This window comes from Apium graveolens, chromosome 7 (genome assembly GCF_009905375.1).
Source record: "Apium graveolens cultivar Ventura chromosome 7, ASM990537v1, whole genome shotgun sequence".
NCBI classification, from domain to species: domain Eukaryota; kingdom Viridiplantae; phylum Streptophyta; class Magnoliopsida; order Apiales; family Apiaceae; genus Apium; species Apium graveolens.
The window spans coordinates 67731675-67746100 of record NC_133653.1 but is presented as its reverse complement, the minus strand read 5'-3'; the positions used below and the strand labels follow the sequence as shown (position 1 = coordinate 67746100).

The 14426-nt window shown below is 34.7% G+C and overlaps 2 protein-coding genes and 1 pseudogene across 2 annotated transcripts in view; 1 reads left to right on the top strand and 2 right to left on the bottom strand.

The window, feature by feature from the left end:
• Nucleotides 1–553: 553 nt before the first annotated feature.
• LOC141673713 (diaboline synthase-like) lies at nucleotides 554–1973 on the bottom strand (annotated as a pseudogene).
• Nucleotides 1974–2458: 485 nt separating this feature from the next.
• Nucleotides 2459–2938, top strand: LOC141673712 (uncharacterized). Its single transcript, XM_074480456.1, has one exon. The coding sequence runs from the start codon at nucleotides 2459–2461 to the stop codon at nucleotides 2936–2938; it is 480 nt and encodes a 159-aa protein (XP_074336557.1).
• Nucleotides 2939–3938: 1000 nt separating this feature from the next.
• LOC141673711 (uncharacterized) overlaps nucleotides 3939–14426 on the bottom strand; it is a 49965-nt gene continuing 39477 nt past the window's right edge. Inside the window, exon 4 of the mRNA XM_074480455.1 lies at nucleotides 3939–3954. Within this exon, the coding sequence (XP_074336556.1) occupies nucleotides 3939–3954 (16 nt within the window). The remainder of the gene's footprint in view (nucleotides 3955–14426) is intronic.

Here is a 14426-nt window from a genome sequence, read left to right as displayed (position 1 = left end):
CACATTATCTGCGGTACGGAGAAATTAACTAAGTGAAAATGGACCCCCCGCATTAAAATCTAAGTCCAAACTACAGAACAATGTCCGCGATTCGTGGTAAGGGGCAAAAGGTAAGTTTTCGGATCGCGGACAATGTCTTCAATATATGCGGTCTCTATAGCTATTTCTTTTAATTACAGCCGTTGGTTGGTTGGTCCAAGTTAAAAATTGTTTGTTATATAAAAGCTCCCTGACAAACCGTTTCCGGAGACCCCCTGCCGTTATAGATTACATCCAAGTAATCAAGTGTTGGGTTCCCATAGAGAGTTAAGCAACTACTGAGTTTTTGAGTAGCAAAAAAACACCTGGAGACATGTAACTGAAAATAGGCATCTATAATGGTGCAGGACCATGGTCATTTTGATTACCGGAGATGTACATAAGGATACAAGAGGGGATAGATTGCAGATTAAAAAAGATAACAGAATTAATTGGATATAATTTGTAAACAACGTTGTCTGGTCCTGCTTGGGCAGAAAATTTTCTACCGTGACAAGTATAATCACAGAGCCTCTTAATGAGAGAAAGAAGCGTAAGTAAGCATCTCCTTGTCAGCTCGAAATTTTTTCATATCTTCCTTTTCAAGCCCTCCGATCACCTTTATACCATCCCCATGTGGAGTATCCATCATAAAGAAAATATTGACAGACGGTGCATCGACAATGCTGGCATCAACTGGTCTTCCCCAGCCAAAATCCAATTGATCATATAACGGGAAATTACAAAGGCTGCTAACAGCATAGAGCTTGTAATTATCTTCTGCATACTTTTCAACTAATTTCAAGAATCCTTTTTTCACTAAGCTCTTCATTCCTGTAAGATGTTTCTTCTCGTTCCTCATTTGGATCACCAATGAATGTAACTCTGTCTCATTCATTGTACTTGCTGAAACGTGATTAGGACTGACCAGATTGCAAACACTTGTTTTAGGAAGTGGCGGATCAATCAGAGGCCGCATATTTACACCCTGAAACAATACAGAAGTAGGATAGACCCCAGAGTTTGATGTAGCTGCAGCAGCTAGAGCGCATTTGTAGAGGAGTGCGGTCACAAGCTCATTTCGTGTGTAAAATTGATTAGCTACTACACCATGTAATTTGTCTTTCTTGGTCACAAGCTCATTTCGTGTGTAAAATTGATTAGCTACTACACCATGTAATTTGTCTTTCTTTTCCTGCTTGGCCTTCAGTTTTGCAAAGTCTGAGTTGTAAAATAACATCTCCGCTGTGATCCAATTCTTTTCAGGAGTCAAAACTTCAGTCCCAACAAAATCATCATCATAAGAATTAGGTAGAAGCCCTTGCACAAAATTTGGAGCAAGTTGTACCAGATTTTCTACATCACTAGGGTTGCGTGTTAAGCTTTCCCAATAACTTAAGAATGATAAAAAAAGTGCTACCATCAGTAATACGGTGTGAGAGGCACACTCCTATCGCAATTCCTCCGCAAGAACAATGGTTTAGCTGAACAAGCACTAAAGGAGAACTGGACACTTTGTCCCATATTGAACAAGGTGGAAAGAGATGACCGAAGCCTTCTTCATCCTTGACTGGAGCTTTCTCCAAAATCTCAGACAAAGTGCATTCTATTTGGACGTCAAGAAAGTTAATGCCTTGGTCACTGCATTTAATGTAGGATCCTGAAGAACCAAGCCTGCCAGGAAAGGGGTAGTACTTGGAAAGTGTCTTGGACAAAGAGTTCTTGAGTAGATTTGCGATGGATGTTGTATGATTCGATGGTTGAGGATTAGAATAGAAGAGTACCAATGGCATGTATATATTTGGGCTCATGCGATCATGGAAAGGAAGTTTGTAGTGATTGAGATTCAGGGGTGTGGGAGAATCAGGTCTAACGTTGGTTATTGATCTGGAGATGACATGCATCTGACTTCTCGATATCAATGATGCCCGAAGTATTAGTCCTCTAATTGTCATATTGTATCTTGTGGTAAGTTGCAAATCTAAGATAGATTTGCTTAAAAGGAAGGTCAGACTAGGAATAAATAGTTTCCCTTTTGAATATTTTTCTTTGCTAACTTCTAGTTTTGAATTGTGTAATTAATAATTAGAATGTTCTGTCCTTTTTTCACTAGAGGTTGTATGTGTATTTCACATTCGGTATGTGTTCTTCATGTGATATACAGTTAAACCTCTTTAAAGTAATACCCTTGGGACCGGGAAAAAATATTACTTTACCGAATTTATTACTTTATCGATATAATAATATTTTATTACTTTATCGATAAAGTAATATTTTATTACTTTACCGAATTTTTATGTTTACGTGGTACAGTATAATATATAATGTACGTATAAAAACTAGAATTAATCACATGCAATGTATTTGATCTAAAATTACTTTTATTATGATTACTTATATCCAAAAAGTTAATATCTTGAATGCTATTAGTTTTGCTAACATGGCTTGGAATATTGATGTGAAAACAACCACAATTGTAAATTGTTTTCGGCATTGCAAGATTCGTTCAGAAGAAAATGATGAACAAGAACTTGGAGAAATAAATGAAGGTGTCGAAGGATTAAATGAAGTTATCTCTAATTTACGATATAGGAATGTGATGGATGTCGAGCATCTCTTAAACTATCCAAACGAGAATGATGCGGTTATGGAATCACCTACGGATGAAGAAATCATTGAGTCGGTAATGAGCACTGATGAAGGGACTGATCCTGAACCCGACGATAGCAATGTGATCCCAAGCGTGTCATCAAAGGAAGCATTTCAAGCACTCACCACTTTGAACAATTACTTGTTACAACACGAGCAAAACATACCAGGAGTTATTTTTGCTTTACATAAAGTCAAGGACGAGATTAATTTTGGCTTTGGTGGAAAGAAGAAACAAGCTACAATAGATTCATATTTTAATAAAAATTAAATTTTGTAATCATATACATTATACAGTATATATATATATATATAATTATGGAATTATTACTTTACATATTACTTGGGCCCTTAATGACTTTCGATTTTTTTATTATCTTATGCTTTTAGCGAGAATATTACTTTACAACATTGGCCCAAGTTGGGACCGATGAAAATTATTACTTAAGCGAGGTTATTACTTTATCGGATATTACTTAATCGAGGTTTAACTGTATAATTATTCCATTTGTAAGAAAAATGATTATCGAGAACTAGAGAGTTTTTAGTGCAGAAAGAGAAGATACGGAAAATGATGAAGACAAATTAAATTAAACTGACTCTTCTGCATGCTCCGACCTCAGAGTTTTTCTCCGAGAGAGAGGGTGAATTAATTAACTTGACTTCTCCATATATTTTTCTCGTGAGTACTGGGAAAAAAAATGATAATTATAACCTTTATTAACAAGTTCAATCACATTTCAATGTTATCTCGATACCAAATTTGGTTCCATATTTTTTTTTAATTTCTTGAATTACTATTTCACGTGCAATTTTATATTATTTCTTAAGGATTAAATCTCAAATTAGTCACTAAACTGAAGGGCATATATCAAAATACACACTCAAGTTATCAGCATCTCATTTGCACCACTTTAGTCGAAAGTAATGATAAGGTCGTTCATGAAACAGTTGACTTGACGAAAAATGTTCTGACGTTATAATTACAATTTGGAAGACACCTGGCTAGCTCAGCTCACCTAATTATATTAACAATTGAACTAATATATATATGTAGACATATCTATATATACAAACAAAGAATGCTCCTTCAATTGAAAGTCTCAGACTTGGTTTGATGGATGAAATAGCCATGTCCTTACGTTTTTAAGCTGTGTGGTGCATATGTATCTCATCTGCGCTTATACTTTTTATATTATGTGTTTGCTTAACTTTCTATTTTTCATTCCTAGATCAAAATATAGTCCTTGTTAATTTCAATAATCTCAAAATTAGATATTGTCTAAACTGTCAAATTAAAAAATTTGTTTATAAATTTTATAGCAATTTTTTGTTTCCTTTTTAAATTTTTAACAACTTTTGGATTTTGTAATAAATTTGAAGGGAGTGGTTGAATTCTAAAATAAAAAAATTAAAATCTTATTTCTTAAATAAAATTCCGATTACTTTTGTAAATTTTAAAAAATACGTAAGTTAAATTCTCAGTTATTTACTTTTTACTTTCATTATTTAAATTTCACCGGTGTATAAATTATATTACAAATACAAAAAATTTCAAGTTGAAAAATAATCTTTTTCAGAAAATTAAAAAGAAATATTGTGAATGTAAAATTTAAAATCTTGAATGATTCAAAATAAAATTTCAATTTTTCTATAAATTTTAAATAAATGTTTTTCATTTAATGTAAAATTTGAACCTTTTAAAATATAGAAAATGACTTTTTATTTATGATCAAGTTTATTTTTAGAAAACTTTGATGATTAATTATAAATTTAAGTTAATAATTTTTATATATTTTAACATATTGCAAAAAAAAAGTTACAAAACTAAAATGTAAGGTTTTAATTTTTAAATAAATAAACTTAATTTGATTTTAAAAGTTTGAAAACTGTTATTAAATGTGAGCGACCTTCCCGTGTCATACATCATTTCCAGCTATTACTTCCGTTAAAGTAGACCATTTTTCTGTCAAGTCAAAGAGGTTGACTAACGGGACTATCATTATTGTCAACTAGAGTGGTGCAACTGAGATGCTGATAACTATATTGAGCTTTTGATATATGCCCTTCAGTTTAATAACTACTTTGAGATTTAACCCTATTTCTTAAGTAGATGTTAACCGCTGTTGGTTGGAAAAAAATCATTTAAATTAGTCAATAATAACACAATTAATTTATTACATTATATTTATTATTATATAATTAATTATATTGACATCATTATCTTGTATAAAAATTATTATGATGAATGACTCTTCTACATGCTCAGACCTTTGAGTTTTTCCCTATCTGAGATGGAAATGATCAAAAATACTATTTTTTCTATGCTTATTTGCGATTTTACTATTCTTTTAAAATAATTGTAAAAATATGATTTGTGTAACAGCCCTGTTAGATCCGAAATAGGGGTTAATAATCTAGAGACGGTTGAATAGCTTATAACCTTTTTAAATTTAGAACTTGGAGTTTTTGAAATTTTATTTACCGTTTAAAAATTCGTTACTCGTGACCAAGTAAATCGAGTGTGGAAAATAAAGCGATAAGAAATAGAGTGCGAGATAGTTGATTTTATCCTGGTTCGCGGTGGCTGACTGCCCGAACGGAGTCCACCCACCCCTACTTCAGTCCCTGAGCTTCTACTCGGATTCGAGATTTTCTCTACAATAAAGAAACTACTTTATAGTAGGCGGAGAAGCATTTACAACACTATGTAGTTCTCTCGGACCTTAACTCCCCGTTAACTCCTCAAATACAATAGCAAAACCTAATAGATTAATCTTAAAACCTAACTCCCTGTTACTTTCTCGTAATCTGAGTAGCACCCGAGTAGCACCCCTGCAAACTTTTCTTGGAACGTAGCTCCCCGCTACTTTCTCAAAACTTCGCAATAACCCTTGCGTAGATTATGTTACTCTACGAATTTGATGATCTTGTATATTAGGTCTTGGATCTTGGATCTTTTCTCCTTTTTCACGGTACAATAACACATAACTCTACGTTAACGTGTTAAGGACTTGGGTCTTGGAACGAAGGATTACCTCACCTCACAATAAAGTCTAGATAACAAAACTTACGACTTAAATCCCATTTAAGAAGAAAATATTTGTTTGAACGAGTACAAACTAGTACAAGACCAAAGACGAATGGAATATATATATATATATATATATATATAATTGCCTTAAGCACGAATATATATAAAGGCGTGTGGTAGAAAGGTGTGTGTCTCTCCGTATATGCAAATATACAAGTGTTATGCTAAATAAAAGCACGAACAAGTGCAAGCACGTAAGTTTACACTTTAAATATAAATGACTGAATAAAAATAATTAGATGCCGAATATAATTAAACACACTTCAAGAAAAATAATTTCGTTTAATGCGAATATTTCTTTTCTCGAAACCTTAGTTGGTTTACTTCGAGAATTAAACAAGTAAGGCTCGTTTATAACTAGTATACGAGAAGCCTTATAAACTTGAAATTCCAAGTAATTTCAAATTCTTGAATACTACAAGGAAGCTCTTGTGTATATCTCTGAATGATAATATGAGATTTATACAAGTCGCTTACAACTCGGATTCAAAAGTATAACTCCAAGAATTAAATAAGTAAGGCTCGTTTGTAACTTAAATATGTTTTATACGAGAGGCCTTTGGACTTATAATTCAAAGTTGAATTTAACTTCTTAAATACAGCAAGAAACATTTTATTTATATCTCTAAATAATAATATCATATTTATACAAATAGCTTACCACTTGGATTCAAAATTCAAAATAAACTTACTAATATTCAACGAGAGAGTTTTGCTTAAACCTCTTATAATTATAACTAGACTTATACAAAATTTGTAATCTCGGAATTTTAGTTTAGTTTATATCACTTAATATTTCAAACGAAGAAGTCTATTGTTTATGTGGTTACCTTCGATTTATGCAAATCGACTTCGTTTCGGAAATAAAGTGAACTAACTCGTAAGTATTCGACAAATATTTGTTTATATCTCTAAATGAGATTTATACAAGTGATCTAGAACTTATAATACGAGTTAAGGGTATTTACTAAAAATATAACAAGGAAGCTTGTCATTTATGTCGTATAATTGACTTATACAAAATGCCTCGACTTGGATTTTTGAGTAAACCTGAAGTTATTTTCGATCCCGAACTTAATCAAGGGAAAACAATTAAATTATGAGAGAGTAAATAAATTACGAACTCTCCTTGGTGGATTACTAGTTATATATACTCTATTAGAACAAAGATTTATGCTCGTGTATGTATAACCGTAAAAACTTGAATGTTTGTGCTTAAAAATTAAGCGAGCTAGGTGCAACACAAACACAAACCAACTTATGAATCTTGACCTTATAAAGGATAAAATTCTTCTTCCAAATTGAAGAGAGAATTTCAAGAGATACAAGTTGATTTGTAAAGCCAAAAACACATCAAAAGTTGCCGAAAAGTGACCAAAAGTTGCCCAAAAAATTGGGTGGATTAACGGCTTATAAAATAGATTTTTGGAGGATTCAAGAACACTTAAATGCTACTTGAAAAAAGGGCTTGGGGTAGTGAAAATAAGTGAAGCCAAGTGTGTAATAACCCCAATTTTTGGAAATTTCTGAAACCCTTATGAATAGTGTTTTTGCTGAATGAGAAAACTGTTCATGCCACGCTATGTAGGGGTTCTGTTATTGATCTTATGGGATATTATTAGTACTCTATGTAGTATATAAGTGTATGTAAAGATCGTCAGAATCCAATTCCGAACACTTGGATTTTTCCCGGAAATCCACTAGATACGGAAAGAATTGAGAAAAAGGTAACAGGATAAAAGGATTTAAATTAAAGGATTATAGGAGAGGATCATAAAAGGAATATAATATATTGAGAAAGGTTGAGGGAACCTAAGTAATAAGATACCGGGTATGATCCCTCAAACGATAAACGAAAACGAAAGTTAAGCGAACCGTATAACAGATCAGCGGTCATTAGGCAAACGATTAGGAAGTTAATCAAAGGGATTAGTGGGAATGATGTCATCCAACCAATAGAAAGAGGACAAGGAAGTGAGGATGACATCATGAGGATGACATAAGCATGACATGGGAAGGAAGGAGGTGTGGTGGCTTTGTAACCACACAAATTCAAGGGCAAGAAGGTAATTGACTAAAGCAAGCACAAAAACCAATCAACCAAGCCAAGTAAAATCATTTTCATCAAAAAATCAAAAGCAACCAAGGCTTTGTTCTTCATTGCTCACGGCTTTTCACTATTCAAAAGGCAAGAGAAATTCAAAATCCAAGATCCAAGCTTCCTAAATTGGTAAGATAATTCCCTAATCATCTTCATGCTTAGTTAGGACTATATCATGAGTTTAAGCCATTAATTCCTTCTCAATCTTCTTCATTTAATCAAAGAAGAAGACTATGAATAGTGTTTTCAAGTTTTTTTAACTTGAAGTTTTCTTGTTTTCTTGAAGATCCAAGCATTCTTAAGACTTCTCAAAGCTTCTTAAGGCTTCCTAGCTCCTCCCACCACTTCAAGGAAGGTATACCATCTCCAAACCCTAGATTCCTATGTATTATAAGATGATTTTGATTAGTAGGATGATATTGTAGCTTGTTGTTGTGATTTAGAGTTTGGGATTTGGAGTGGTAGTGAAATGGAATGGTAAATGTTGTGGTTTTGATTAAAAGAAATTAAGTATGATTAAAGTTAAGTTTAGGCATAAGTATGAATGATTAAATTGAATTGGTTGGGGTTGTTATGATGTGATAAGGATGGATGTTGGTTGTATGTTGGATTTGAGGTTGGTTTGTGGTTGGTTTTGTATGGTTTAAAATTGGGAAATCGCGTAAACATAGCCGTCGTAACGTCCGATTTTCTTTGGACTGTTTTTGTGCATAGCATTAGGACCCGAGAACCCCCTGCTAGATTATGACCACTGCCATGTTTAGATAGCTCATGTTACGAGCTTCGTTTTGGTATGTAGTTCGTTCGATTCCGATGCACGGTTTAGGAGAAACGACCGTTTCAAGTAACGGCGTTTCGCGAACGAAACTTTTTCCCTCGCCTTACTTTGAAACATAGGTTAAAGACCAAAAAAGGTTAATTAATGTATGAAACATTTATGGTAAGTGTGTTAGGCAGTTGGTAAGACACTCGCGAAGGAATCGCTTTAAAACTCGTAAAGGTTAAATTATTAAAAATGGTGGAGCCGAGGGTACCCGAGTGACTTAAGCAAATCAGTGAGCGCAAAACAAGCGTTAGAGTCTAAGTTAGTTAAAGTATAGATTTACAAGTAATTTTGGTTTAATTCCAACTTACTTGTTGTTTATAGGTTATCAGACTCGTCCCGAGCCTTTCTCACCCCCAAGTCGCTCAGGCAAGTATTCTATCCGTTATACTGTTGTTGTGATGAATATATGTATTTGCATTATCTTGCGATAGATGCATGTTGGATAATTAGCAAATGATGCGATATATTGTAGCATGTGATATGGTATATATGCATGCCTGTTTCATATTCTTGGAATATATATCTGTTGGTTCAGTTGATAATACCTATGCTAGAGGATAGCGGTAACTTGCATATACCCTTAGTATAGGGACCCAAAGATGAAAATATTTTCTAAAACCGGGAGTCGAGGATCCCGAGTAATTTTGTATATATGGATATGGATATATATATATATATATGGTTATAGTTTCCAAACTATTAATCGAATAAGGTTTATTCGATAACTTTATTTTATTAATGAATATTATCTTGAATATTCATTCGAGGACTTATGACTCCTTTATATTATTTATTGAATATTACTTGGATATTCATTTGAGGATGTATGACTCCTTTATTTTATTTAATGAATATTATTTATAATATTCATTCGAGGTATTATGACTCGGCTTATTATTTAATGAATATTATTTCGAATATTCATTTGAGGGCTTATTACTCAGCTTATTTTATTTATTGAATATTATTTGAATATTCATTTGAGGATCTATGACTCCGAGTATTTGCTGAGGTATATTCTTTATTTTATTAAAGAATAAGGTGTCAATAATCAAACTTATTTTCGATTATTCAACTAAAGATAATACTTTCATATAAGTATATCTTTGATTATTTAGTACTCGTTTCAAGTATAAGTTTTAATACTTCTACTTCAATTATTTTTATAAAGATTATTCTTTATGGGAATATTATTTAAATATTAATATTCAGTCATTTTCTAAATATTCTGGGGACTGATTTACTTCATTAAATCAGTTTTACTCCAAACACTCTTTAAAGTGTTTTCGAGTCTTTAAAATGATTTTCAAAAGTTAGAGCGGATCCCAAAACTATTTTTATATTTAAGATCTTCCTTTTAAAAAGGGGATTTAAATACTCGCTCAAAACATGGGGGATCCGGCTCGGTGGTGTGTTTTATATTCGCAACAAGGTTGCTGTCTTGGTAAAAGAGTTTTTGATTACTTACCCAATATTCGGGAAGTAAAATTCTTGGAACAAGTTAATCCATTAACAGGCATCGCCTGGGAAATATCGGTGAGTTTTCCTTTCCAACTAGATACGACTTCTTGGTGGAGCCGTATCAACAAGTTTCTACTTGGGGAAAGGGGGAAACGAGCTTTACGTTTCAGAGTCATGGATTTCATCTGAACTAGGAGTGGCGTAAGTGGTCGAGTAGCGCCGGCCCAGCCTTATTATATTGGCCCAAATGGCCTGGAAGTTCCGCTAAGGCGGTCCATTCCTTAGGAGTTCAGTGTTCGGTTGACAAGTAAATCCGACAGGTTCTCCTCTACATGTAGAAAATGGTGGGGTTGTACTACTACGACTGATCATCGTAAGTGGTCTTCCTGGCGCGGTAAACTCCCGTAATGAGTTCATCATCCATTTGGATAATTCTACAACACTACCCGTAGCATTTCGATTGAAAGGCTACTAATGGGTGGTTGCCGAAGCATTGACAGGGTCAAACATTTTTATTGGTGTATCCATTGAATGAAGTATCTCGTAACTTCATCTCTTTTCAAAATATTTCAAAGATCAAATATTTTCAAGTTTTATTTGTGGTCTCATCTATGGGATGACCTCGTGAATTTTATTATACTTTGAACAGTGGTAGTTCAAGTAGCTTTATAAATGATATAAGTATAGTGAAGTATTTGGTAACTTCATCCCTTGTTTTAAAACTTATATCCAGTAAGTAATTACCTTACTCACGATAAAGATTCTAGTAAGTATCCATTTAGATACTTATATTATTGTTATCACTATGTATTATCTTGCGAGCTGTAAGGCTCACTCTTGCTTTATTTCTTCATCACACAACAACAGTTAGGAAGGATGGCCAGACTCCAGCAGACCCAGCGCAAGCGCGTGGGAAGCGTCCCTCGTCTTCCCGATGATGTCGTAGCTGCTATAGCTGCAGAGGTAGATCTATTGTAGATCAGACCATCTACTTTTGAGAATCAATTATGTATAATTATAACTTGTGGCAGATAATGGCAATTAACTGTAAATTTATCAAGTAATCGTTTTGGGTTGTAATAACTTTTAAATTGTGGATTCAAAGACTTGTACTTATTTGAATTTCATCTCTGAGACTATAACGGGTTGTGGTGTGTGTTAGTGTGGGGTCACAGCATAAGGTTGTTTATTATTAATTAAGTGAAGTGTTATTGTGGAAAGAAAGACCGTGACGACCCGGATCCCCGACCCCGGATCTGGGGGTGTTACAGAAATGGTATCAGAGCTAAGCGTTATAAACCTCAGAGATGATGGGACGTTAAGATAATAAGTTAACTAAGATAATAAGAACTCTTGCCAAGTTCATAGTCGGGCTACCTAACGTAGCACTGACAGTTAAAACCCTTATGGGAACCCTTATAAATATCGTGATAGAAGCGTAGTTCATTATCGTAGATGGTAGCGGGACTCCGAACCCTGAGGTTGAGGAGCAACAGCGTGATGATGTTTATTACTAATTGGAGATCGGATTGTGGATCCGACAGAGTGTCCTAATACAGGACCGGATGATGTTGATATTGAGAATGTAACGGTTGAGGATGTTGTCCTAGAAGGGATAGTTGCTGAGAAGGATCCCATGGAGGATCCTGACAAGAATGAATAAAGGACCACTGATGAATTGATGACCATGGTTAGGTCGACTACCAGAGGTAGGATTGGTCGGTCACTACCAGAGGTTCGTTCAAGTTTGTAAAGATAGTAGCCCCTTTAACGCGGCTTACTCATAAGACTGAGAAGTTCGAATAGGCAGAGAAATGCGAGAGCAGCTTTTAAGAACTGAAGCAAAGGTTGGTGACGGCCCCTATGTTGGCGTTGCCGGAGGGAAAAAGGAGATTTTGTGATTTGTAAGTGACGCTTCGCATAAGGAATTAGGGTGCTTCTTATATAGCACAGCAAGATAATCGCGTCTGCGTCAAGACAAATTAAGGGAATTTAAAATTCGATATCCCCACCCATGAGCTTGGGCTCGTGGCAATAGTTTTGCCCTAAAGATTGGAGGCACTACTTGTATGGAGAGAAGTGCGAGATTTACCTAAGCCATAAGTACTCTAGTACATTTTCCCGTAGAGAGAGCTCAACATACGCCCGAGGAGGCGGTTAGAGCTAATCAAGAATTATGATTGGGAGATTCTGTATCATTCGGGGAAAGCCAATGTGGTGGCTGATGCCCTTAGTAAAAAGGAGAGACTCAAGATGATAATGACTTTGGGAGGGTTGATAAGAGATTTTGAAAAAAAAAAATGGAAATAGATATGAAGGTAACCGGAGCCGGTACCGAAAAGTTGTTTGAGATTGCAATACAGCCCGAATTATTGGAAAGGAACATATTGTGCCAGAAAAAGTGATGAATGAAGGCAGAGAGCCAACAAATAGATATGAGATTAATACTGAGAGAGATGATAAGGGAATAATGAGGTATTCCTATAGAATTTGGGTTCCAAATGTTTAAGAGCTTAAAGATGAAATCTTAGATGAAAGCTAGTTTGAGGAATAAGAGTTAGAGCAAACCCTGAATGTGATAGTCAGGGAGGACGCCATCAAGATAGAAGGAACCCATAACATAATGAAGTGGAAAATGAGGATTTTAACGTACAAGATAACCCCAAGTATGGGAGAAGGATGAAACATTCCATACTAAGGAAACGGAAAGTCGAGTAAGGAAAGGAGACCCGAGACGGTACTCCAATACGGCAATTCATGGACCTGTCTAAAGAGAACTTAGACTATTATCCCCAACCACCACCCTGAGGGGACAATGCGGCAGGAAATTCTTTCATGACCTTTAAATCGTTAAGCTCTCAGAGTTCCAAGGAACAAGTTGACCTAGTCGAGGCAAGAGCCTGGCTAAAGGAAATATAGGAATCATTTGAGATTCTAAATGATTGACGAATCACAGAAGACTGTTTTTATCACTCACCCTCCTAAGAGAGAGACCACCTGCTGGTAAAAGGCCAAGGAAGGCACGGAGCAAGAGATTATAATAAACTGATTAAAGTTCAGCCAATTGTTTTCGGGAAAGTAATTCCCAAGGTTATGGAATAGTGTAAAAGCTTTAGAGCCAGAACAAAGGCAGACGAGTATGATGAATTATGAATCCAAGTTGTAAAAGTTATCAAGATTCGTTCTGAAGACACGAATCCAGAATGACGGGATGTTTGAAATCAATGCTTATGTTGTGTTGGTTCATAAAATAACGATAAGAGAAAGGAATATAAAGGCAAGAGAGTTTGAGGAATGATAAGGTAGTTGGGCATGAGGAAACCCTAATGACTCGTAGAAATAGAAATAGAAGAGTATGTAATCGTCAGGATGAGGGTGATTCACCATGAGTTAAAATTGATGGTTGAAGGCATAAGAGTTATGTATATTTTATCCCCTTTAAGTTGGGAGGATTCGAGGAAACATTGAGATAGTTCGAAGGATAAACAATGAGACGCGGATAGACTGAGGAGGCAAGGAAGTAAGAAACTAGGAAAATTGGATGAAGGAAGTGACCTTCAAGAATGAGAAGTGTAAGACCGGTGGCATGATACCCAGAAAGGGAGACGCCAGGTATGAAAGATATCCCAACATTGAGGTGACTGTTGAGATAAACAACAAAAGTAAATAAGGAATTATTAAGAAGAAGTTCACGTTGAACATGACCAATATCTTCCAGAACATCCATGTTATCATTACCAAATCAGGAAAGAAAAGCGGATGACCATTGTTATCTTTTGGAGGCCATATGGATTGACCTCAATATTGAATAAGGATGCTATTATGAAGTTAGGTATAGACTATCGAGGTGGGAATGATGAATAAGATAATCTATCAAGGATATATGACTTGATTTATCCATGGAAGGATGCAGGTACCTTTTAAAGGTGGAATTAAGGATAGAACATTGGTAACTTAAAATGAATCCTAGGGGAATGCATACAGGTTGGCATTTCACCCTTAATAGGGATAGTATGAGTTTTGACAGTATGAATTGGAAAATATTAAGGTAATGATGACCTTTAAGTATCAGTGGAGAAAATTTTTCAGAAACATATAGATAATGGTTCTAGTATTAGTAAAGGGTATGTTGATTTGCCCTGTATCTAGGGAATACAGGAGGAACGAATCAAGGATAACCTTAGAGGTTTTACAAGGAGAAAGGTAATATTCAAAATTCTCAAGAATAGAAATGTTGATAAAGGAAATATGACGTAATTATAATGTTGCCAAGTGGG